Source organism: Gambusia affinis, linkage group LG18 (genome assembly GCF_019740435.1).
Source record: "Gambusia affinis linkage group LG18, SWU_Gaff_1.0, whole genome shotgun sequence".
NCBI classification, from domain to species: Eukaryota; Metazoa; Chordata; class Actinopteri; order Cyprinodontiformes; family Poeciliidae; genus Gambusia; species Gambusia affinis.
In genome coordinates this window covers 17902508-17928970 of record NC_057885.1, presented here as the reverse complement: position 1 = coordinate 17928970, position 26463 = coordinate 17902508, and the positions used below count along the sequence as shown (strand labels likewise).

General features: G+C 37.2%; 1 protein-coding gene across 1 annotated transcript in view; it reads right to left on the bottom strand.

The window, feature by feature from the left end:
* plcb3 (phospholipase C, beta 3 (phosphatidylinositol-specific)) overlaps positions 1 to 26463 on the bottom strand; it is a 62271-nt gene that overhangs the window by 31756 nt on the left and 4052 nt on the right. Inside the window, exon 2 of the mRNA XM_044097617.1 lies at positions 12634 to 12720. Within this exon, the coding sequence (XP_043953552.1) occupies positions 12634 to 12720 (87 nt within the window). The remainder of the gene's footprint in view (positions 1 to 12633; positions 12721 to 26463) is intronic.

Sequence of the window (26463 nt, the reverse complement as noted above, 5' to 3'; positions counted from 1 at the left end):
CTGATCGGTCTAGTGGTTTTGATTTGACAGAAGTGATACAGAAACACTTCCTGAAGTCGTTTAGATCACAGACATATTACACTCAATTACAAAAGTCCAGATTTGATAGGATAATATAAAATATTAAGATGGTATATAAGTCTGATTAAATGAGATCCGTGTTTAACTGAACTGCTGGTGAGAAACAGCTTAATGCATTGTGAGACTGACCTTTAAAAACAAGGTCAATATTACCGAAACTGTACTATTGCATGCAGACAAAGATAATGCAGAAATATTTCCACGTATTTATTTAATTCAACACTACATGCACCCGACTTGTATTCACAATATCACAACGTCACAAGTACCTACTCTACTGTTTTGGTTTCTCTCTGGCTAGCAGAGCGCCACCATTGTGTTGAAGTAACTGTACAGAGCATTTGTTGACTGTATACAATGGTTTGATGATAAGTCAGACATCGATGGCTTCTCGGAAAAAAATCCAGAGGCAAAGCTAGCAGTATCGTAGAAATGTTGTTGACCTCAATAATTTGCTAAATCGATTGAAGCTCTCAAACCATGAGGTCTACAGCTATGTTATCATTAGCTGAATCTCTCATAATGTGTTTTCTTCTACTAACTTCATCAGTAGACTCTGGGCTACGATAGTAGTGGCCATTAGGGAACAGATGCTAACAGCTGCTTAGAGATGAGTTGAAGGTTGGCAGAATAATGCAAACAGCTGCCAGACCAAAAGATGCCAGTCAAGCTAATAGTTGCTGAAGCTAACTACTGCTGATAGTTAGGCTAACCGTTAGCTTTATGCTAGTGTTTATTACAGTCAGCCTAACAGCTACAGTTAAAGTAATAAAGCTTCTTAAAATAATGTAACACCCGCACATGGAGTACGCCTTGTAAAAAAAAAAGGAGTCGTATTATAAACTAATCTTTTGAATTTCTTTGCGTGTGTCTTATTAGGACAGCCTATATTTAGCCTTTCAAAAAAAGCACACCAAATATTTATGCGCTGTGATTAGAGCCTCGTTCACATACTCCTTTCCTTCCTTCATTTCTCTGATTTTCCACTTCCTTTCCACCATTCACTTTCTGAAGAGCAAATGAATACAAAAGGCCAACTAAACAATCAAGGCAGCGGCACTCCTTTCCTGTGACGCGTCTGTGTGAGCTCTAAAAGATCACCTTAGCTAAAAACATCTCAAGAGACCAATTACAACTGCTATCAAATAACAAAACAGAGGCCAATCCGAAACTGAACCTCTGGAGCACTGAGATGTGGTGGGACAGATTGAAAAGTTAGAAAAAACGCAAGTAAGGAGGAGTTTGGAGAAGTTTAAAGGTCACTAAAAGCAGAGAAATATGTCAAATTTGAAGATTTAAACCATTTTATTATTTCAGTAGGAGAGTTTAAATAAAGAAAATAAAGAGGGAAAACTTGATAAAGCTCTATTTTATTATATTTCCACTGTTTTTTCCTCAACTATTTCCATTTCAGTTTTTCCTTCACTTCTTAATCCACTTTTACGTCTCAGATGTTTTAAAGTGTAAGCAGACATTAATGGAGAACAAACAATAGAGAAAGCATATTGTCACAATCACAACTAAACTGACTAAGAATGAATGATCTGCTAAAAAAGAAAAACTCTGCAGAATAGATAATAAAACAGACACTGTAATGATCATAAACATAAATGTGGATCATGACAAACATCCCCTATGAAGGGACAAGGGGTTCTACAGCAAAACAAGAGGAAAATCAATTAAAAATAGCCTTACACATAAACAATATTCACATGCCAAGCCTCCCAGTGTGCAAGTAAATGGCAAAACAAAAAAAATATTTCCAGAAACAAAATCAAAAATGGATCAGACCAACACCAGGTAGCCATGTTAGTTGGCCGCCAGCCAACGGACATAAAACTGGGACCAGAGTTGGAAGTTGAAATATTTGTTTGTTGTTGTACAGAATAGTGGTTGTGAAGTTATAGGCAGCAATTCACCAAAACTAGAAAAACAACAATAGCTCAGAATCAAACTAAGAGCCATAAAGAGCTAAAATATTCAGTTAAGCTAACGGCTACTCAGAGTCAAACTAGAAGCTACTTAGTTAAGATAACAGCTAATCGGCATTGAGATAATAGGTAATTAGAGTCAAGCTAACAGCCTCTTATTCAAGTCAACGGCTAGTCAGAGTTAAGCTAACAACTATTCAGAGTCAGGCTAAGGGTTAGTCAGTTAATTGGTGTCAGGCTAACAGCTATTCAGAGTTGAGCAGTGAGATCCTTAATGTTGAGCTAACAGCTAATTTCACTCAAGTGTAATGTTAGACTTTCACCGTGGCATTTCAGTAGTTTCTAGTTCATTGTGGACTCCAGGTTGGGTGGCTCCTGCATCGTGTTTTGGACTTTACAACCAATATTCTTTCATCTCAGGGTTTAGAAACAGGGTGTTCCAGCAGGACAATGGCCCCAAACTGGTTTTGAAAGGCTTCTTGAATTGCTTCCACAAAGGTTTGACCTCTACTGTATTGAATATTTGGCTACCCTTTATATGGAGGAACAAAGCAGACCATCATTAAGAAAGCTACTCAGTCCTGTTATTAATCTGTAGACTAAAAACATTGTTTGTGCTGAAAAATGCTAATCCTATCAAATTAAACAAACTCTACCGGTTCTACCAAGTAGAGTACCAAAAATTAAGTGGTCAGGGTGAAAATTAAACTTCGTTCACATTGCAGCCTGGAGTGGCCCAATTCCGATTTTTTTGTTGAGTTGGATTTATTTATTTATTTTTTTTGCTGTGGTCGTTCACATCCAAATATATGCGACCTGAAAGTGTCCCGCATGCGCAGTAGAGGGCGCAATAACGCCACACAAAGAGAGCGTGCACAGTGTTTTGCCTACCGCCATAAAAAAAGAAGTGCTCGGGGTTTGCGGAAGTAAACATGGATGCTAGCGGTGGAGCGTAGTTTACGGTTCTGAAGTTGTCCGACCAGAACCAGGATATTAACAACTTAATCCTCATTATTTTCTGCCATGGTTGTTGTTTTTTCTTCCCGCTGGTGAGTATCAGGACGCAGAATAGTGACGTTTGTCGAGTATCGGTGATGTTCAGGTCGGGTGAACGCGACCTAGCCTTTAGGATTCAGGTCCCATCTGAAAATATCGGTATCGGATATCCAGGTGGCCTGGGTCGCATTTGAAAAAAGTCTGATCTGTGTTGTTCAGACTGTCATACAAAGATCAGATACAGGTCACACTAAGGCAAAAAAAATAAAAAAATAAAAAAATCGGATTTGGGTCACTTTGGGCTGCAGTGTGAACGCAGCCTTACTTAGTTAATATATCTTGTTGAATGTTTTTAAGCCTTTATATATATATTTAACAGAAGCTGATCATGTATATTATCTTTTTGAATTGTGGGTTAAGTCCTGGGCAGATAGATGTAATCCAGATTATCTCTGTGGCTGTGTCAGTCATTCACTTCGATTTAAGTGGGATCAAACTGCTGACACAACAAGCTCTCTAGTCACTTCTCTGCTCCCAAGTGGGACTCTGCAGAGGAAGTTGAAAGTGACAGTTGATAATGTGACGGCTTCCTCCCTCTTTCCTCTCTTTTTGTTTGGCAAAGTGGACCTTATTCTGCTCATACAACATCATTTCTCAATAGAGAAGTGTTCATTTTAACTTGCACATATTTAGAATAACATATATCGGCCCAATGTACTCATGAGCAATGTGGAAACCAAATCGCATGGAGAACTGAGAGGTTTCCCGTACTGTGTAGTAGTTCCTGTGGATGTGTGTCTTTTGTTTTTTCAGTAACCTAATGAAACCGTAACCATGTCTGGGTGACTTTTCATTCCTCTAATTCAGATTAGACATGCTTTTTATTGCTAGATTGTCAAAAAACATTTGCATTTTAGTTGGAATTTTAACAATAGAAGCATAATAATACAGAAAGCATCTAATGTATTCAATATTTATTGAAGTTCTAAAAGGTAGAGTTCATATCAAGTTAAACAATTTTAATATATTGCAGTGAAATGGCTACAATGTAGGTAAAATTATATGTAAAGTGGACAAACCACATTTTCTGGCATATTTCATTCACCTAACAAACATCAATGCTGTGTACTCTTCAGATCAACAAAACAATATTTTGATAAAGCCAAATTAAAAATGTTATCAAATTTATAAGAATAGTTAACAAATGTTTATGTCTGACTCTTTAAATGACTTTTTTCTGAATTTACATGTATAGAAAGTAGTGATGTTCTGATCTTTTGTCTGCAATACTGCTATCATTTGGCAATGTGGAGTCCCATTCCAATACCAAATTAAAATCAAAAGTAAAATAACTCTACATCCAAGCTGTTGGCTGTCAGCTGCTTACATGTCTCTGTTTGTGTTAGCTCAACTCTGATTACATCTTAGCTGAACCCCAAGCAGCTATCAGTTCAACTGTAAGTAGCTGTTAATTTGATTCTGATTAGCTATTAGCTCAATTGATTAGCTATTATATATTATATAACTATGTTGTGTAGAGTGACCAGACGTCCTCTTTTTCCCGGACATGTCCTACTTTTCAGACCTAAAAAAATGTCCGGGGGGAATTTAAAAATCGTCCGGGATTTTGGTCAACTGCCTCAAAACACATTACATAGCTTACAGTGCATTGTGATTACATTGCCACTCCGTTCCACTACTCCATTCCAGGTTTCTTTGTATGGCATATTAGTTACGCCCTTCTCCCCAAATCCAATCACGTTGCATTATGTGTGCGAGTGTGTGTGGGAAAAGTAAAGATAGCTGAGTTGACTTGTACACCGGCCGCTAGACTAGTTAAACTTTAAGTGTGACAGGCGATAGAACATGTGTGTTCGCCGATTCTACGGCAAAAATGCCTAAACGAAAGTACGTTTACGGAGGAATTAAAGAAAAGATTCCCGTGCTTTCGTCAAGGTCGTGATCCCTATGAGGCGAAGTGTTTGACGTGTAAGGCAGGCACTAATGTGTCTGTGACAAATAAAGGTGCCAACGACCTGCAAGTGCACGTGAATTCAGCAAAGCACGCAAAAGCAGCCAGAGGCGAAAGCTCTTCGGCTAAAGTCACAGATTTCTTTGTGACAAAGTCAGACAGCGCAGCCGTCACTGCAGCAGAAGGCAGCTTTGCTTTCCGTACTGTTAAGCAGTATAAGGTCAGTAATGAGACATAGTTTTGGGGGTTTTTTTTGTTTTTTTTTTATAAAGTCCCACCCCCCCTAACCTGGAGCGATAACTCAAGAATTATGAATTCAGCAATTTAAGAAAAATCCTAAAGCCTGTATAAACATCTGAACAGAGCCGTTGTCACGTCAGATTTCTAAATCTCGGATCACTTTTACACCTCAGAGGTGTCGCTACGTCCAAAGAGGAAAAACATCCGGCAGCTCAGGTGATGCGAACTGTACGAGAAAAGGAAGTAGTAACACGAGGATGGACATCAGGAGAAAAAAGGTTGTTTTTTTTAAAAAAAATATGGGAAATAAGAAGCAGAAGGAAAGAAAAAGGGGCAACAAAATTCCCCAGCACCCCGATGTTTGTCTCTGCAACTTCCTGCCAACTTTCCCACGCCAAGAGGCTGAATTACAGAGATCTGAACTGTTGTCGTAAGAATTTAGGCAGCAGTAACTCCTGAGGAGAAAAGATGAGAGAAAAGAATCCAAAGAGCTGAGAAAAAGTGAAGTGAAAGGAAAACAGAAAGAATAACATAGCAGAAGCAGAAAGAATAAAATAGCAGAAGCAGAAAGAATAAAATAGCAGAAGCAGAGGAAATGATATGTTTTAGTTTATGCTAGAGGAGTGACTTCTGCCTCATCCCTCTGATAGCTACCAGCTGTCCAAGGACTCACAATGAGAAACTCTGACAAACTGAGGCCGAGTTTGCAGAGTAGATGAAATAAGATGAAGCCAAATAAAAGCAAAAGTGTGTTCAGGTGAGGAGGACAACCTGACTGAGTCAAATTTAAACTTTATTAAACGCTTGATCCAACCAACAAATACATCAGCAAGATAACCTCTGAAACCCAACAACTTCACAACAAACCAGGTCCTGCTGCTCTCTGGAACCTGAGTGACTCATTCAGATTTGGACTATCTGTTCTGCAAAACCTAAATATTTACTATCCTAAGAGGGAAACATCTGATAAACGGGTCCAAACACAACTAGAGAGCATCAAGACAGAACCCAAATGGTTAAAGCAATAAGCAACTAATCAGTTAATTATAGGTTAAGATGATATTGAATACTTTTTTTTTTTTACAACGCTTTAGTTTAGTGATTATTTTGAAAAAGACGTTTAATGTAAAGATCTGTTAGAGATATCTCAACAAACTCCCCAGTAACAGAATGTCTGTACATGACTTTATTCAAAATTTGGTAAGCCTATCAGCAAGGCTGATCAGCCAAAGGTCAACGGGGTCGCCGCCTTGCGTGCATGTGTCCGAGCTGCAGGAGGACACCAGAGAATCTGCAGAAAAGCTGGAAAGAACATGCAAACTCTCAGCAACAACGCCAACGAACGCAAACACCAAGATGAGGAAGAGGACTGGCTGAAGACACGGAGAGAAGGTTTCGCAGAAAGCTGCAAGCATGCAGCGCGTGTTGGTTTTGGGTTCTTGCGCAACCTGTGGCTGCTGGCACACAGTTTGTGTTTACAGCGAAGCCTCAGCTGGACGCGACCCCACGTCCCGCAGCAAGAATGTTAGGAAGTAGCTCCAGAACTGGATTCCTTCTGGGGTTTGGAGATGCAGCAGCAAACCAACACATTTAAACTAAAGTGAAATAAACTGCAGTGCAATCCCTCCCCCCAAAAAACACATTTTACCAAGTATTTTTGGCTAGTTTTTAGTGCAAATATCTTGGAAGAAGACAAAACTAACTTACAAAGAGCTTCTCAACAAGAAATAGCAACTTGTTAAAATTAAATAATTCCTTAAAGGCAACCTAGCATGCTTCTTTGAACAAGTTAGGATAAGTCTATGGTTTATACAAAACATGTTCATTACTCAAAATCGTTCCTAAATGAAATTTCAGTTTGGTCAGTTATGAATATTTTAAGTTCTTTTCAGAATGAGTTTTTTTTTAAGGACGTCTTGTCACTTTAAATCCAAATAAGCTGCTGCTGGTGACGCCACCCAGCTCAACGTTTACACTCACATGTGAAAGTCACTGCAAACAGATATTTGAAAAGCAGAAGTGGAGCCTCCTGCTCAACTGATTAGGATGCAGCAAGTGTTTTCTGGATGGAAAGTCAACAACTAAACTCATTTTTTCCCCCAGAAGCCATTGTAAAGCGCATACAGCCGTGAAACGAGCTGACCAAACGTGTTGGAACTCCGCTTGGGTTGCTAGGTAACGGGTCTGGGCTCGCCTGGGGTTGCTAGGTAACGGCGCAGCGTAACAATGTTTGGGAGGATTTTGAAAAGGGTCCATTTCCAGATTGCAAACAAATATGAACTTATTGCCAAAACAATTATTTTCAAGCATTTGGGATGTTATAATGAGCAGTAGAGACACAAAAACATACAAAATGTTTATAAAATGGAAAATGCTTGTTCCACAGGCAGATGTTTTTCCACTTATTACAAGACATTTTCCCTGAGTAAGTGAAAAATTATCAATATCAAGGAATTATTGACTTAAAACAATCTCATATAGAATATTTGTATTATTTCAAGCACCAGAGAAGAAACTAGACAAAAACACTTGATAAGATTTAGTTTTTTGAAGTGAAGATATAGTGTGAACCCTTATTTTACCCTAATTTATATCTCCAAATATGAAAATCTGTAATGAATTATTACATTAAATGATCTCGATATAATGAGGAAATCTGGGCTCAGAAAAAGTCATGGTTGTTGTAAGCCGGACGTCAAGATATGTTGCAAAGATGGAGAACTGCTGATAAAGAGATCCAGAGGAAGGTCTGCAGGGAGGAAACAGCAGATGAGAGAGAGATGTGAAAGATAGATGAATCGTGGGAAGAAGGCCGGTCCTGTCAGCAACAGGACAGAGGTACGACAAATACTGGAAAAAGAAAACGGACAAAAGTGTTGAAATATTTGAAGTAAAACGTTAAACAAAGTGGAGCAGAACAAGACGGTGACACAAAGCAGATGGAGATAAGACGGGATGACGGAGGGAAAGCTGGAAAATAGGTGAAAGGAGCCATAAATCAAAGCAGACGCACAAAGGAGATGTTATAAAACATGTAGGAGAAATATGAGGGTTGGTTCTCCAAACAGAACCAGATTGGAACAAAAAGTGTCCAATTGAAGGATGATGGATGGAGCCAGCAGGAAGGACTTGGAGTTAGAAACATCTGCCAATAAATCAGTTCAACTTCTCCGTGTCGTTTACATACGAGCAGTGAAATGTCAGAATCGCTGCAGATTTATCCGGCAGAAACTCGCCGCAGCTCCGCTCTGCCAATGCAAAGTTTTCTGAAGATGTAGGAGAAAGTACACATAAGTGGTCAGAGCCGAATCTGAAGTTTATGTCTTTAAAATCTGTGGAGCCACAGCTGCAGCTTTTCCCACGTTCTCTCCTTCAAGCTGCAACCAGAAACCTCAGCGTATTTTATGGGGATTTTAGGTGCTGGATCAACACAAGATACATCATCCTGAAGAAGCAGGAAGAGAAAATAAAATCTGGAAAGTGTGGCTGGCATTTGTGTTTAATCAATGCTTCCTGCAAACGTCTTTATTGGCGATTATAGCAAAACAGTTTGGTAAAATGGCTCAAACTCAGTTAAAAACCAGCTACCTAAGAGAGTTTCTTCTTTGCACCAATTCAAACTTTTCTTCTTTTGTAAACACCCTTTTCACACGCGTGGTTACAATAAAGAAAATAAATGTTGCCATTTAGACTTTTTTGTATCTTTATGAAGGGTGCACTGATCAGTTGGCCCCAATTTTCTTAATTTTGTATTATTGTTTCATGTGAAATCAACTTCATCTGCCTCAAAGGTCTAAAAATCAGCCAGTGTCCCTTTGCTCTGACGGACGGGCCTGCTTATAATTTACTGACTTTCAGTTAAAAAAAATCGGTTTCTATCAAAATCAGAATGGGTGCAACCCCTTGATTTATATTTTAAACATCTTTATTGAGAACAAAATGAACTGAAGTGAAATTTCTTGTTTGTGAACAGAAAGTGACCAAACTTAACAACAGAGCTGATTCTGAAAAACCTAGAAGTTTTGACTTATTAGGATTTCTTAGGCCTGTTGCTTATTGCGACAGGCCATTGATTTAATTAAATTAACTAACTGATTTAATTATTAAATCAATTAGTTGCCTGATACATTAAAACAAACAAAATAATTTCCATTTCCATTACTTTTTATTTTTCTGTTTTTTTCTTTTTTTTTTTTTTTTACCAAAATCTGGATGACAAAAGTCTTCAGTTTGTTACTTTGGTCTCAAGAATATATATTTATATATGTACTTTTTGGATATTTAAAATGTCTTCCAGTTCCAGTGTTAAACATTCACCAGGATTTAATTTTTTATTGATCTTTGAGAATGTTTCCGTGCATTATTACCGTTATATTTCTTGAAAATTGTCTTAAAACAACAACGTAAATGTTTGTCACAATAACTACTAGGATAATTTATCATTCATAAAATGTGTTATAGTGACAGGCCCACTTGTCTTTGTGATGTGGCAAAAAGTGAAAAAGTTCAATGCGTATTTCTCATTTTGCAAACTAAAGCGGTGAATCCCAATAAACACCAACACTTTCCTGGCTGTAAATAAATGCAATGTCACCTTTAAGACTCATTCTCACCTTTTATAAAAGTAGTTTTGACATTTTTGTGTTGCAGAATCTAACAGTAAAAGTGTTGGAACAATCTGCTTCTGACATTTGCAGTAAGAAGAAGAGCGGAGCAGCAAAAAATAAAGCTGCACCGGAGAGTTTAATATTTTGGGCGCCTCTATTCAGAGAAATGGGTTTCCATCCAGAATATCCTTGTCATCTGTGTGAAGGCGCATTAGCTGCTCTCATTAATAATCGCTGCTGTTGCCCTGTCCTCCTTCTTGTTCTGCAGCCTCCTGGGGAGCCCGGAGGCTGAATTAAAGCTTCACTCTGGGATCGATGAAATGACGACACTCAGAAACATTCAGATGCAGCCGAGGAGATTTGGGTAAAAGAAAACAAAGTTTGCAGAAAAAAAAACTGTGTGATTGACAAGTTTATGGAAAGTTAACGGATAAAAAGCTGCTTTAGTTTTTAGCGAAACCAAAGCAACATAAAATAACATCATTTGACTGCCTGGCCCTGAATTCCCGGATTTCCCAGCAGTTCACTTCGGTGGTCTGGGCGTTCTGCGGCGTTGACCGAGCCGCATTCCCGCTACTGGAACAAGAATAGTAGCCACACTAACCCAGCTCAGTCATGCCAGCATTACCATAAATCAAAAGCAATAATCAGGGAACAGGCAAACACTGTCACAGAGCTACAATTAGCTCTGAGATGTGTCGCTGGGATCTCTGTAATAACACTCTCTGCGGTGCGGAGGAGAGACGTTTGATGTCAGGCCTGTCTCAGTTACATGTTCTCATCTTAGTCTTTCACCCACGTCAGACAATGTGACCAATAACTTTTTTTTTTTTTTTCCAGACAGGTCAGCTGATTAATAAACGCAGATAAACATAAGTAGATGTTTTTTGGTCCTGTTAATAGTGTAGCTGGGACAGGAGGAGAGGAAGTCATAAATCCTCCTGTAAATTTAATATTTTGTCTTTTAAAGTATTTCTGACCTTTTCAACAGAGAATAAATCAGCCGAGGTCGTTATTTAAGATGGAAGACACAATAGGCAGCAATAAAAACACAATGCTATTGTTAGAAGAGACAGGACCGAAAGACGAACGGACCGAAAGACGAACGGATGGACGAATGGATGGAAGGATGGATGATCCATCTTTAATTACAATTTCAGCCTTTAAAATCTTTTATTATTAGTTTGTTTTTAACCTTTGCATATAAAATTAGTGTTTTTCTGTCTGATTACATCGTATCAAAACGTTCTGACCCGTTAGCTCTCTGCTGGCTTTTTTACTCTTACAAACCTAATTGCTTATATAGAAACGATTATGTAATATGTAGAAGTAGTGCTGTTTGAGTATAATTTTGTGCGCTCTACCTCTCGGTAACGTTGACACAAAATCAACTGAAATTATTCAGAAAAACTACGATTAATGATCATTTATTGTTAACTTCATTTGATCCACGTTCAAAGAAACCAACAAATCATCCAACCTGCAGCAGAGACTCGTCTCATCCAGCTAAATGATAAAAACTTCACTGCATAGCAGCCATTTGTGTGTAAAATCTCCTCTCATCTCTATGAAAGGATCCAACACGTAATCGTCTCTCTGTCTGCTAAACAGTGTCACAGCTGCCCCTCCGGCGACAAATGGCCCATTATCTCATTCCCACAAACACACGTGTAGCACATCGGGATGAAATGAGAGTTTAAAGCTCTGTGTCCACATGCTGACACGCGTGTCGACTGACGGGGTGACGTGAGCTCTGGCCCAGATATCAACACCCGGCCTCACAATCCAAAACATGCACACGCAACATAGTGAGAGGTTTTTGGTATCAACGGGTCGTAGCACACATGCCGACAGGATAAACAGACAAAGTTTGGGTGTGAGGAGGAGGATTGGGTTAATTATATACTTCTCTGGACGACTTCCTCGGCAGACACCACTTCAAACCAAACATAGGTTGAATATTGTGTCAAAATACCACATGACCGCTTCACGACTTTTATCTGAATTCACTTTATATAATCAAAAGAGAGAGAAAGTCTGCATGAAACAGCAATAACGTCACTTCTTCCATCATCTGCATTCAATTTGAGCAGTTTTTCATATTTGATTTACAGAACTACTATTTAAAAAGTTAAATCTAAGTTTTAGAAATGTTTTTTACATGTTTGTTTCTACATGTTTGTGCTTAATCATAATTACCCCAGTTATGATGAAGCACATCTGCAATACTGTGGAACACAATCGCAACTAAAATCTGGAAACGCAGCATCTTACCAGCTCGCTGCTTATTGCATCCGACCAATTAGCTAAATGCCCAAAATATCAAATCTAATATAACGGCACTAATGGAGACACAAACGCAGCCAACCAAAGATATGAAGGGGAGAGTGGATGTGCGGAAGTGGTGATGATGGAGCGAAAGAGAGACGAGACTGATAAAGACCACAACGACATCGGGGAGTAGGAGGCAGGAAAGAGAAGAAGACAAACACGAAACCCACCACAAATTGAACAAACCGATTTTGATGGAGCTAATGGACAGGAAAACCACAAAATGAGACTTTATAGGAGCTCAGAGGAGGAGAAGCAGCAAAAAAACATAAAACAGAGGAAGTTGGTCTATTTTCCCATACAGCGGTGTTAAAATGGACAAGTAAATGTTCTCACTCATATTAGGACAATAAAAACACATCGAGGTCCATTTCTGTTTCCTCAGATAGCAAAAAAAAAATATATATATATATATATATATTTTCTTTTCAATTTCAAACCAACATTTGAGGGCTTTTCTCTGCATTTGTCTTACCTGTTGGCCCCCTGCTATCCATGTCAGGTAAAACCCATTTTCGTCGACTTTCAGGGTCCCCAGGACGGGTATAGAGCTGGCACAATCCTACAGGACAGAAAACGAGACGTTAGAGCTGCAAATATAAAACAAAACAAAACACTAAGACATCTCCTGGTTTAGCAAATGGACATTTAAAAGGTTTGTTTTATGTTGTGGATGCCCTCTCTTTTGCTGTTACTTCGTTTACAGAATTAAGTTTTAGAAAATCAAAATGTTTTATAGAGCAAAACTGAGCATTACTTTTTGTATCTCTAATATTTAAATAGTCAAAACACATCTGCTCATTTTCCTAACAGATTGTTGTTGCTCAACCTGATAACATAAAACAATCATAAAACTAAAGCACAGCTAAAAGATTACTTAACAAAACATCGCTTAATGTACTTACATTTTAGAGGATTTAGTTTAGTTATTGGTAAAATTAATTTCAATTAAATCAATTAGCCTACTTTTTTCAACTAAAAAGTAGAAAAATGTGGGAACATAAAAACCCATTACTTGAATTTTTTATTTTTTTAAAATTTTTTATCATGTTCATAAGCAACGTTGAATAGCTGGTGCTTATAAATCCTGGTTGAAGCAGCGACTAACTCCATACGTTTCTATACGTTTGTAAACACTTATCAGAACTTGAATTAATTTATTTTTCTCAAAATTCTACACAAATAGCTTACGATTATTATTTAGAAGTTTGAGATTCTTGCAATTTTATTAATAATAGAAAACCAAGAAAAGGCAGTTCTACCAAATACTGAAGGAATGAATGAGTTTTTTTTTTTTTTTTTTTATCTTTTTACAAAGTAAATAAATAAGACAGCAAAGGTTTAGTTTGATTTTAAGATCTGATTCAGGGTTCTACTAAATCAAGCAAATATTTTAGCTGCACCAGCAAAGCACAATTAATTTACATAAATATTGATTGATTGTTTTAATGTGGGTTGAATTGGCAGGTTGGTCTTTGGTGACCTTTGGTTTTTTTTATCTTAAACAGAAACAAAAAACATTTGCTGCACAAACGTAGCATAGTTTATTGACACCATGTTTTGTTTTATTCTGTAAATGTGGACAGGTTGTTTGATCTCTGATTACCTTTGGAAACATTTATTAATAAATTTTAAATGATCCACAAACATTTGACACCAACTTTGTTTAATTTGAAGAAGGTCAATGTGGGGAGCAACTTCACTCAGATCTTTATTGACATTTAAACCAACAGAAGCATAAATATTCAAAGTAGCACTGATTGTCACATTTATTTCTAACAAGTAAAAGAGAAGAATATCATTCTTATCTCTGTTGTTGAGGAATCAAGTAAAATTTAAAAACAGTAATTTGATAGATAAATAGTGACTGAAACGACACGTGGAGCAGCGGTGGCATCGGGTTGTGGTACCACGTGTTTACGTTTCATGCTGAGCAACGTTTGTTTTGGTCCTCAGCCAGCTTGAAGGTCTCATTCATATTCAGCATAATGATGGAACAGGAACCCAAATCAACATGTCAATGGCATCATCATTATGGAGTCATACAACAGACCACACACACACACACCTACACACACAGAGAGAAAGGCTCTGGCTCATCAGTTACACTCACAGACAATTAAACAGTGCAGACATGGCGGAAACAGCGACGACACAGATTGTTTTTAAAGTGACGGATGTCTCAGGGACACCAGTCACTACTACTGTAGCGGGGTTTTATTTTAACATTATAGACATGAACAATGTCAACATTTTGTTTATTTATTCCTCAAATGTATTTTATTTAGTGAACAAGTTGTTTCTCCAGACATTTATTGGTGTGTTAAGTTCAGTTACGCTGCTCTTGGCAGTTGGTGGTTACCGTAGCAACTGGTAACTGACAGCTCCTCCCCCTTTTTTCTGTCACCGTCGGTAACTGTTGGGCAGAAGCATCTGGATTAAAGTTAGCCACCATCTTGATTTCGTCTTTTGTTAGAATAAATACAGTGAACCTGAGTGTGTCTGCCGTGAAATAATCGACCTACCGGAGCAGAGATGTAAAAGGGTTACACAAGCAGCTAGAAATAATGGTGGAAATTTAACAGAAACACAAAAATGTAATCTGGAATAGCTAAATGTTAGGTATTCAAGCATGAAAATCCTGAAATAATTTCAAGAAACCAAATTGAGAATGAAGCAAAAACAAACCACATCTTTATCCGACTCTAAAATTACTATTTACAATAGTAATACCAGTGTCAAGGTGTGCCAAGGTTTTAGTCAGTAACTCTCAATATGAAGCTAGTAATAAAACCTTTAGAGCTCTATACTTATTAGCCATTATGACTAAGAACCTACCTTCACTTTAGGCTCCAAGGGTGGCTAAAGATAAAACAGGGCAAAGGTTTGGATTGGCAGATGGATGAGAGAAATAGAGGGAGGATGAAAACCAGGTGGGGAAAGATGGAAAGGAAGATGGAAAAGAAAAGAAAAAAGTTGAAAAAGAAGAAACAAAGTCAGAAAAACAGAATAAAACCTGATGGGACATCTCAGTTCAATGTGAATAATCTAAAATAGCAGCATTTTAAATGTTTCAGATTTGTACATCAATCCTAAACTGATAATCCCCATAATGTTGTTTACCAGTATAAGTGGATGCCTTAAAGAGCACAAATAATCATGCTTTAGAGCCAAAAAAAACTTAAAATATGAAAGATAAACTATCAAACATTAATCTTTTAACCTTGAGTAATTTAAAACCTTAGTTTCCCAGATGGTTGACTTCTATCCCTACCCTAAGCAGGAACGTACTCGCATATGCTGATGATCATGTGGCGTCTTCAGTCATATCAGCTTGAAATTTTGCACGATCACCGATTGCTTTCTTAGCAAAAACAGACCAAGTGAGCACTTAACTACACAAACATGCCTATATTTGAAACGCTGGTATCTTTGTTAAAGTAAACAAGTAAATATGAAGGATTTTTCACTCTATCCACACAATTTTTAAGTCTTTGTGTCAGTTTATATCATATGTGGATTTAACTTGAAGTGTATTCTTAGCACAATGTTTTGATAGCTGCATTCCAGTAAAAACCAGTTTTTCACACTAAACCAGTGCAGAAAGTCTTTTTGAAGAGATTTGTTTTCAGAAGCTTTTTAATTGTTCAGATACCTGAGCAAACAAAAAAAACAGCAACTGAAAAGGATATATAAAGTATCGTGACTGCACAGTTCCTTAGATAAATATGCATTAGAGTAATAATGCTGGTCAGAACTGAAGCAGACGCCAGAATGTAATAGTTTCAAATTAGTTTTTGCTGGCAGTGATCAAGCTCCACTGTGCTAAATTTCATTTTATCAACATAGAAACTACAAGCATGAAAATAATTGAACAGAAATAGTTGTAGGACAGAGAAATAGAATAAACTTTTAAGATAAATCAAAATTTTGGCTGTTAAAGATTTAATTTTTGGAAAATTTGTATTTTCCTTGGGTTTCCATAGTTCAGAGTGATGTCAACATGCTCGCGGCGGCCATCTTGGTTGACAAGTGTGTTTTACAGCTTCTATTTATTTGGACTTTGAAATCAGGTCAACCTATGATTTTTATAATGTCATAAAATTACAAGAACAGTCACAATATTAGGAGAATGAAGTAGTAATTTTATGAAAACTAAAATACAAGAAATAAAAAAATAAAATGAGAAATGTTGAGCATCTTGTGAAGTTATATCAGTAGAAAGACTTGATTCAATTAAACAAACAAATTATTCTATTTAGAAGAAGAAGAAAAAGAATCACACAAACTGAGCTGCTCATGTCAGATGATAACTAAGCTTTTTTCATTAAAACTTTTTTCCACTAAATTTTAATTTTAATTTTATTCTGCTAATTTTGTGACTGTACTTTTGTAATGAAGCTAAAATTCTTGCAGCCTGGCCCTAATAGTCATACAACTCAGACAAGATGGTTGAAAGAAAAGCCAATTAATGTAATTTTCATTTTAAGAAAGAAAAAGAGGGAAAGAAAAAACTTGATAAAAATGCACTAAAATGTTATAAAATGCTCTGCGACTTGTAGCAGATTCCTGAGTTAGAAGAGCAATAAGAATAACCTGGGTCATTTTTGAAAACATCATAAAGCTGCACTAAGCAGCAATAATTTTCCTCTTTAAAAAAGTGAATCATTTGCTACAAACAAGACATCAAATCTCCTTCTGAAGCAAAAACCAGAAGGAAATTCTGGTCTGTCTTCACATAACCCCCCCTGACAGAGTAACATGAGTGTAACTGGGATGAAAGGTGAACTCTGCTCTATAAATGACTGAACTCCTGACCTCAGTTTATTCACTGGGACAACCGGGGACCCATACGATCCCAAATGTGCTGCTGTGATTACCCTCTGAAGGCTCTGACCTCATGGCAGAGGCTCCCTTCAGACACCGATGGGAAGCCGAAAACGCTGGAGCGGCGCTCCCCTTTGAGTGACTCACAGTCATGTTTGTTTATCTTTTTGCATGCTGAGCTAAAGCTTTAGAGACAACAGAACTGAGCTAAAAGCACTCCAGTCCAGAGTAACTCAACGTCATAATTACTGACAGAACCTTGCTTTCTATTAAATGCATGTGCAGGAAATCAAAATGCTTCACTTGGGCACTGACAGCAAATTGGAGTATTACAAGAAAAATGTAACTTTAATCCAATTTGAGTTTAGCTTAATGTGAGACAGATTTACTTCCCCAAAACAAACCACTTTTTATTCAGCTTCTACTGCAGATTGTAGACACTTTTGTGATCAGAAATATTTTAAATAAGGGTGCAACAACTCCTCGATTGGCTTCCAAGTTGGAGAAATTTTTTTTTTTCAATAAAAAGATGATGTGAGCAGAAACAATTGAGCACAAAATCAGCAGAGATTTAAAACTGTAAGTAACAGAGATAGTCCAGTAGACGCGGTTTGATTAGGCACCAAAGCTGCAACATTTGTTACATTTTCAGCTGCTGCAGTTCGCTTTCACACTGCACTGTGTCAAACTATTGAAAAACTTGTTCCCCTCCTTGCCTGTGGTGGCGCTGCACCAAGAACCACTGAAGGAAACGACATGAAAACCTCAGAAGACACTGAGCACAACTTTATTCTTCACAAATGTAAGAAAAAAATGGAGTAGCATCAGATTTTAGCAGTTGGAGCATTTCTATTTTGTTGTTAGCAAAAGACTGAATTATTTCTCCTGCTAGAGTGTTTACATTTTTTTTCTTGTATTTACCCAGAATGCCCTGAGGTACAGTCCACTTCTAGCTTTTGGAGCAGTCTCCAGTTCATTTGGGATTCACACTGCATTTGAAACCCCACCAGAGTTCACTTTTATTGAATCAGGACCTAGGATTATAGGCGGAGCAGAGTTAGCGCTTTTGGTTGGCACTAGAGTTTGATTACGCGTTCACACCTCCCCAAATGATCTGGACTTTTTAGGCAAACAAACTAGAATTTGATACAAGTAAAGTAAACAGTCTGGTATGAATGCACTCTTATAGTACGGAAATTGTAATAGTTAATTAAATCCAAGCTTAAAATGCAACATTTTAGCAAAATATCTTCGGACTTTAGTGCCTTATTTATTATTATACATTATTATTTATGCTATTTCTATTATTTATTTATTTTTTAGTACACTATTATAAATTGTTGTCATTTATTGATAATTACCTATTTTACATGTTGTCCAGCAGTTTGGTCAGTGGATGTTGTGTTTACAATGGTTCTCCATTCACTCCGTTTTCAACCAGTTGGTCACAAATTTCCAGTTGAAGCAAAGACAAAACCATTGTTCACACTCAGATGTGGGATGTATGGACTTCATCCTTATTATTTCTGGACTAAGTTCTGGTAAAAACTGGTTGGGGGATAAAATTACATGTATGCAAATTATGGCATACACACATCCTTGTGTTTGGATTCAATTTTGCATGATTTGCGGGACGGTTTTACATACGTTTCAGCCAACAGTTGTCTGCTTGTGATGGTTTTCAATCGGAATATCCAAAAGTGTCATTCAATACTTCCTTATATCACCAAAATGCTATGTAAATGATTTTTAATTTGTTAATTCAGTTAAACATGATTCTCTTTGTTTGATTACAACATAAAACATTTAGCTTGTCTTAAATTGATTCTTGGACATAAACAAATTATTTGTAATTTCTTTACATTAGGAACTCAATTTTAATTTTTGTATTTAATTGTGTGTAATTACAGAATGAATCTTTAAAAATACTATTTTACACAAATGTCACCAAGCATGAGTTTCCATTGTCTGCAGCACTGAAAATCTACAAATAATATTTCTATGTCAGGGACGTCCAAATGTTTTACTAGATTAGACCAATGTTGTCAAGTTTGAAGTACTCACAGGTCACAAAAGTCTGGTTTGTTGTTTCATTATTAAAAACCTTTATAAAAATGACTGTGAACATGTTTATTATCAGCTGATAAACAAAAAGAAATCTGTATTTATTCAATTATCTACTTAAGTTATTTTATGTTATTTATTTCCAGGTGTGTTGGCCTCCCGTAAACAGAACAGTGTTCTGGTCTCCCCAGTGAAATGCCAGGACAGTAGTCACACATAATCACTGCTGTATACATTGTTGTTTTACAAAGCGATATGCTGGACATCTGGAATTATCTGTCCAGTTAAAATGTTGACAAAAAAAACTAAACATGGACAACTGACTGTGGCATTACGACTCAAGTCCAGTCCATTACTGGACCAAATTTTTCCTCGTTCACACCTGCTGTTCTCCTAGAGTGATTTTACTCCTGATAGTCTGGTAATTGGGCAACAAGATTGTAACAATTGTTACATTTTCAATTGCTGCAGTTTGCTTTCACACTACTTTGTGTAAAACGATCCAAACTCTTTGAAAAAAACTGTTGCCCTCTTTATCTGTGGTGGTGCTCCACCAATAATCACTGAAACGACACAAAAAGCTCTGAAGAAGACACGGAGTGCAACTTCCTTCCTTATGAAATGGCAACAAAAATAGAGTGGCGACAGATTTTAGCAGCAATAGGTTTCTGTTTGGTTGTTGGTTTACCCAGAATTTCCTGCGCTATAGTCCACTTCCCACTTTTGGAGCGGTCTCCGGTCCGCTTGGCGTTCACATACACATTCACACCGAACCAGATTTCACTTTAATTGTACCTAGATCTTGATTCTAGGCAGACCAGAGTTCACTTTTTGTGTTGCGAATTCAACAAACTGGACTCTTGTGGCAAATCAACCGTAGTTTGATTGAAGTGGACTAACCTGGTGTGGATGCTTCCTATGAGTACTTCTAAACTGTGATTGATGCTCCCTCTGAAACTAAGGGAAAGCCCTGTCCAAGAAAATCAATAGAGCATGGCCTCTCCAACACCTTGTTTACTGTACAAGACCCCCACGGTGTGTTTCTGTGACAATGGGTGGTGGGTCTATAATCAGAACCCACTCCCTAATTAACAGCCACATGTACGAGCTTTCTGAAGTCTAGCATCAATTTCTTCTGTCTTAAACTACCTATCAATCAATCAAATTTTATTTGTATAGCACATTTAAGCAGCAAGCCTAAAGGCTTCTTGACCCTCCATCCGTCCTAATGTCCCGACCCCCTCTGACAAACATCTTCATTACTCGTCTTAACTGTCAGACACCCAGAGACGGAGTGGGGAGACCACCCTGGGGCTGATGTTGTATACCGACCGGCTAATGAGCAGCTCTTGAAAAATCACAACCCTTCCAGGGCACACAAGTTTGTCTTCCTGCCCTTATAAGGACATTGTATCGACTTTCACTCAGTTTACTAAATGCATTTATTCCTAATCCAAACATTTTTCTTAAAGGTGACCTATTATGCTTCTTTGAACATGTTAGGATAGATATATGGGCTGAACAAAACATGTCATTAGATTTTTTTCACAAAATCATTCTTGGATAACGAGATTTTATTCTGCTTAGTTCTTATTTTCCGCTCCTTTCAGAATGACCTGTTTTAGGGTGTCCTGTCACTTTAAATCCAAATAAGCTGCTGCTGGTCACAAACCCCAGCTGAACGTTTACACTTCAACATGGCCGCTAGCTAAGGGCTGGACAATTTGGCTGAAAAACGTATTAGAATGTAAGAGTTTCATATCAGTGAATAGATGATTATTTATTAGTTTTTTGTTTAAAATATCTGAAATGTGATATTTCCTGTTTTATCCACAGTTTTTACTTCACGCTTTTGTTTTTTATTTTTTAAGCAGATTTGAGGCAGCTGCTGTTGCACGAGTTACTCAACAAGTTGCTGCTAGGTAACCAAAGAGTGATTTTTTTTAACAGAGGTTGCTAGGTAACCAAGAGTTAATGCCACTCATCTTCCTTAGCTCTCCATGAGAGGTTGAGCAGCTAATGTCTTCCCTCTGCCTACATCTCCCAGAATGCTGTGCAGCTCTGGATCAGAGTTCAGTAAATATTCTGCATATCAAATATTAAATATTCTGTTAGACATATTATCTTTTGATATTGATCAGAGATATATATGTAGCGATATATATACATATATATAGCTATTGATTTATTGCAAACAGATACATCTTTGAACAGCAGAAACGGCGCCTCCTGCGCAACCAACAAGAATGTCGCAAGTGGTTTCTGAATGGTAGGTCAACAACAAAACACAGCATAGAACAGTAAAACCAGCTGACCAAACATGCTGGAGCTCAGCTTGGGTTGCCAGGCAACAGCGCAGTTCCCATCAAACAGTTCATTTTCCAGAAACCAGAAACATTAACTGAAATAATGTTGGCTGGGTGTTTTTTTTAAGTGCTTAGGCTGTTTTTATATGCAGTTGAGATCCAAATGGAAGCACAAAAATATCCAAAAAGTGATTTTTTTTTTTTTGCATCAAATCCCAATCTTTGCCAACATATTATTTGCCTTAATCAAAACCTAATTCACATCATGCCTCTAAACCCTTAAAAAAAGGGTTCCTCTGGTCTCGTCCTCGTAAACAGGTCTTCATCAAGTCACTGAATGTACCAGAAACAGTCAAACAAATGAGTAAACACACATTACTTTCCAACAGTGCAGCCATTTTTTCATTGCTTTAATTTCCCTGTGAGGTTGTGTGAGTCAGGAGAAAGCCATTAATGTGGAAGCTGATAAAAGTGGCCAGTTTCAAGCGCACCTTTGGTCCGCCCTGCCTCTCTCTGTGCTCGGTGGCGGTGAGATCTGTGTAAGCATTGCTCAGCTGCTGCTTTGGCAATATGCTGAAAGTTGATGACAGTCGGTAACCTTTACACTCCTCCGAGAAAAGAGGGAGGAGACGAAGGCGGCAGAGGTGGAAATGAGCTAAACAGAAAGAGACTCACGTGGTGACGCTAGTGATTGCACAAGATAAATAGTGATTAATCTAAATAACCGGCAGTTTTTGCTAAGTCTTGATAAGATCTCTGTTAGCTGGGTCTGGTTGTGTTCATGCTGAATACTTTTGGCTGCTGCTCTCCCTGCGTTGGCACGTGCTGCACACTTTATTTCTGCACTCCGCTCATTTAACTTTCATCTGGTCAGGACGCATTTTCTACAGTTCAACCCCTTAATTTGTAGATGTTCTGCACAATCAATAATAGCTGTGTGTAGAGGCAATTTCCACATTTCTGATTCATTTACACACACACACACAAAAAAAATGCTAATCAGCTAGCCTGACTGGGCTAGTGTGTACCTACATAAAACAACCATATACCCTGAAACTATCAGAAAAAGTCTATTTTGTTAGGAATATTATTTACTTTCTTGTCATTTGCATGTGGAAAATGTGAAACTTTATGAACTAAATAGAGAGTATACAGATTCTTTCATTCATAAGCTTGAACTTAATGTTTTTGCTAATGGTTTTGGCTAATTGTCAAATGTGCATTCATTTGATTTTAGTTGAGATTATGTTTTTAGTCTTCTACAAACTATTTGGCGAATTTTCCCTCCTTTTTTCTATGTCACTTTATTCAAGATGACAAGAACATTAAAATATTCTAAATTATGTTTAAAAATTAAGGTTTCTAGATAAAATACTAAAGGAGCATCTAAGCTGATATTAGCTCTTCCCTAACATCAGTATAAGTTGCAGAAATGCATAATCACAGGGTTACATGACTGCAAGCTTGTCGCTTGTCCAAGCTAAACGAAAAACTAATGAAAAGGAAAAAATACCATCTGGTTGCAAAACAACAGAGTTGTGAGTGACTTTAAAACACTATTAAATAGAATAAACTCTTCTAGTGTCTTCCAAATAATAATTGAACTCCAACATAAACAATGCGCTACAGGACAAATTATATATTAGAATATATAAAAGCTTCTGCTTAATTCAACAGTTAATACATCTGATAAATGTGTTGAACAAAGTGAAAATATGAATTTTATTCAGACTTCAGATTCAGAATTTACGATTTAAATTCAGAAGTCGGAGTTTAGGCTCAAAATTCTGACTTCTTTTCAGAATTTTGATTTTCTCTGAATTCAGACTTTTACCTCAGAAGTCTGTGTTAAAATCAGAATAAATAAACAAACATCCTCTGGGGAATGTCAATTATGTTGTTAGTATAGGAAAATAATCACAAAACAGCTTCTGACTTGTTGTAGTATTTATCCACACTAAAATCCTCTCCATAACAACGTAAACAATTCTGATTTTGAGTCCGAAGTTAGGATTCTTAGAAAAACCAGTCAAAATTATTTTGTGTTTTATTTTTTAGGTTGAGTGATTTTAAATCATCTACTCTTTCGAACAAAACAAAAGAAAGAGGCTCGACCAGAAACAAATTTAACAGGAACGTAAACAGGCAGGAAGCAAACGAGTGGGGAAAAGACTGAGCAAGAAATGACAGAATAATGAATGAGGAAGAGATTAGCTGTCAGATAAACATGAGCAGCAAAGCCTGGAATGAATGGAGGTCAAATTATTACCACAGCTCAACAGCACAGATGTCATTACCACACTTCACATGTGGCTGTGGTTGACCTTTCACCTCTTGCATCTCTCCCTGCATCCAGGGCTCGTTTCTCACCAACCTGACAAGATGTCAGGAGCGTTTCTACCCTTGGTGTCACACATTCACAACATCATTCTCTCTTCGTTCTTCTTTTTTTTCTTTGCTCTAATCTCTGAAAATCGGGACTTGTTGCTTCGACATGCAGCACATCATCCATAATGAACCCCGGCAGGAATATCCGTCAAATACTGACAGGTTCGCATAAAAATATATCATTTAAAATGGAAACCTAAAAATATTGTTCTTAGTTTGAGTGATAATAAATAGTGTGCCATGACATAATCCTGCTGATGCCAAGTTGATCGGCGAAGCATGAGAATAAAAGCAGACATACAAGTCTGAACACGGAGGGAATTTGTCTGTTCAGGAAATATTCATGCTTAACTCTGATTTATGATTGCTTGCTGATTTTTTCTTTCTTGCGTGATTGTTCATGCTAATATTCACTGAAAAATTACTGAAAGCAAAACAGATATGAGATACTAGAACTATAACCACCAAATGTAGCCAAAGACTCAGTTTTGTTAAGTTTGACCAAAGATGGAGCGATATTTGTTATTTTCATGCTAAAAATAAAATTAACAGCTCATAATTCATGGATATACTTAAGAAAAAACCCTCTCACTAGTAATTTAACATTTTCTTTTGTGGTGTTTATGCTTAGCTAGGTTAGCTAAGTTAACCTTGGCATGAAGTGCTACCTGATAGCATTTCCTACCAAAATGATTTACAATAACATTTCTGCAGAGAGCACAGATATGAAAGGATAATAACATATATGTTATTGTAAAAAAAGACCTTAAAGTGTTTTTTTGTATGTTTTTATGTATGTTGATTTTTTTTGTATGTTTTGATAGTATAGTAATATTTTTCATTCGTAAACCTTTTCTTTTCTGCTTAGCTAAATCAATCTTTTGCCAAAGTTTGAGTAAGTATTTGTAGGTCTATGTAAACAAAATGGATTAATATATTTTAAAATATGAATTCTTTCACAGAGTAAAGCAATTTCTCATTTTTAAAGGTTTAGCTTTTTGCTAAGCTATCTTTTTCAAAAATAAATGACTTGAGTTTTGCTAAATTTTGCCACTGATCGTGCTCCCGTTCTTTTTTAGGAAACAGAATTAGAGCAGATTTTCAAAATTATATGTAGAAATATCTCTCCAGGAACTGAACAGTCTTTTACCAACACCTGAACAAAGTGAGATACAAACTAATGACAGCTAATGTAGCAAGATGCTAGCTTGTGCTGTATTTTATGATAAACATTGACAGGAATACGTCAAATCTTTCACACAGAAGTTTGATTGGTGTCTCATTTCATAAGTAGTATGAGCAAACATGCTACAAAAATAAAACAATCGGATTTCAGCAACAAATTTAACGTGAGCATCAAGATCTAATGTGTGTATTAGCGTTTTAGGCTAATGACAGCTTCACATCAACTTAAAGTAAACCACAATCATCAAATCTGTTTTTGTTTGGTAGCAAATGACCACAGGTCACTAATCAGCTCCACATCTAAATTCCAAGTAAAAACGTTTCCTCTTTATCTTTATAATGGAGGTTATGCAATTTGTTTGTTTGTTTTTCAGTGGAGATATTCAACCCAAACCAGATATACAGTTTAAAACAGCAGCATTCAAATAGTTTTCCACTTGGACAGGACTCAGAAAAGCAGCTGCTTTGATTTCCGACTGGATCACTGCGGACATTTTGAGCATTTTTCACGTTTTCACGTCACACAGCAGCTTCCTGGTGTTTGATCTCCATGTCAATCTATTGTAGCTACTCGTTTACAAACAAGAGAAAATATCAATCTTCTCTGTAATGCTTTCGAAAGAAGCAAGAAATAAAAAATGAAAACTATACCTCCACTGGTAGCAGCTGGGTTTTAACAAGCTACATTACCATCTGCCCTGCAGCTGAGCAGACCTCAAAGTAATTTAGATTAAAACCCGCTAAGAGACAAACAGAAAATGGCCCAGATTACACATGTGTCTGCACCACTAAAACAGGCTTGTTTACATGGCAAAAAAGAAAAAGGGGCTTTCAGACTGAATGATGGAAATTAGAAAAGCGAAAGGCTAAATATCGGAGAAAACAGTGCATGTTTTTCAGTTTGGTTTGACACAGAAATGCTGACATAAAGAAAGAAGAGGATCATTTCTGGCTGAAAATTAAAGTTTGAAGCGAAATGCAGCGTGGCTTGTAGGATAGATTCAGTTTCTACAAAACCTACAAGCCTGAAATGAATGTTTTTATGGTCCTCCATGCCTGATTTAGCTAAACATGAATATGAAAAGAAGCCAGGACGTTAAAAGGATGTCTGACTTCCAAAAGGTCACATGTGACTCCATGTGACGGTGTGTGCAGGTCCAGATTAAAGTAACGACATTAAACTGGATAAACTAATCAGCTACACAACTTTTCTCATCTGGTCAAACCAAAAAAAAACCCAAACAGCTATAAAAGTTTTATTGTACAAAAACATAAGCAAAATTTTGTGCTTCCTGAGAAATTCACTAAAATTAAAGAAATCCCAGAGTTCAGCTGCAGCGTAACCTCACTTCCAAATCACTGACGGATCTCTGGAGCTGAGCTGCAGACAAGCAGTCTGAAGCGCCTCGCTTAATTGGTTGTTTGGGAGGAATTTTAACTGGATTCCAGTTGGAATCTGCCTAAATTGAATTGCGGCCGGGCTGCACTGGGCCGGGCTGGAGCAGCGCGACAGAATCAAGGGGGGGGGAAATGGT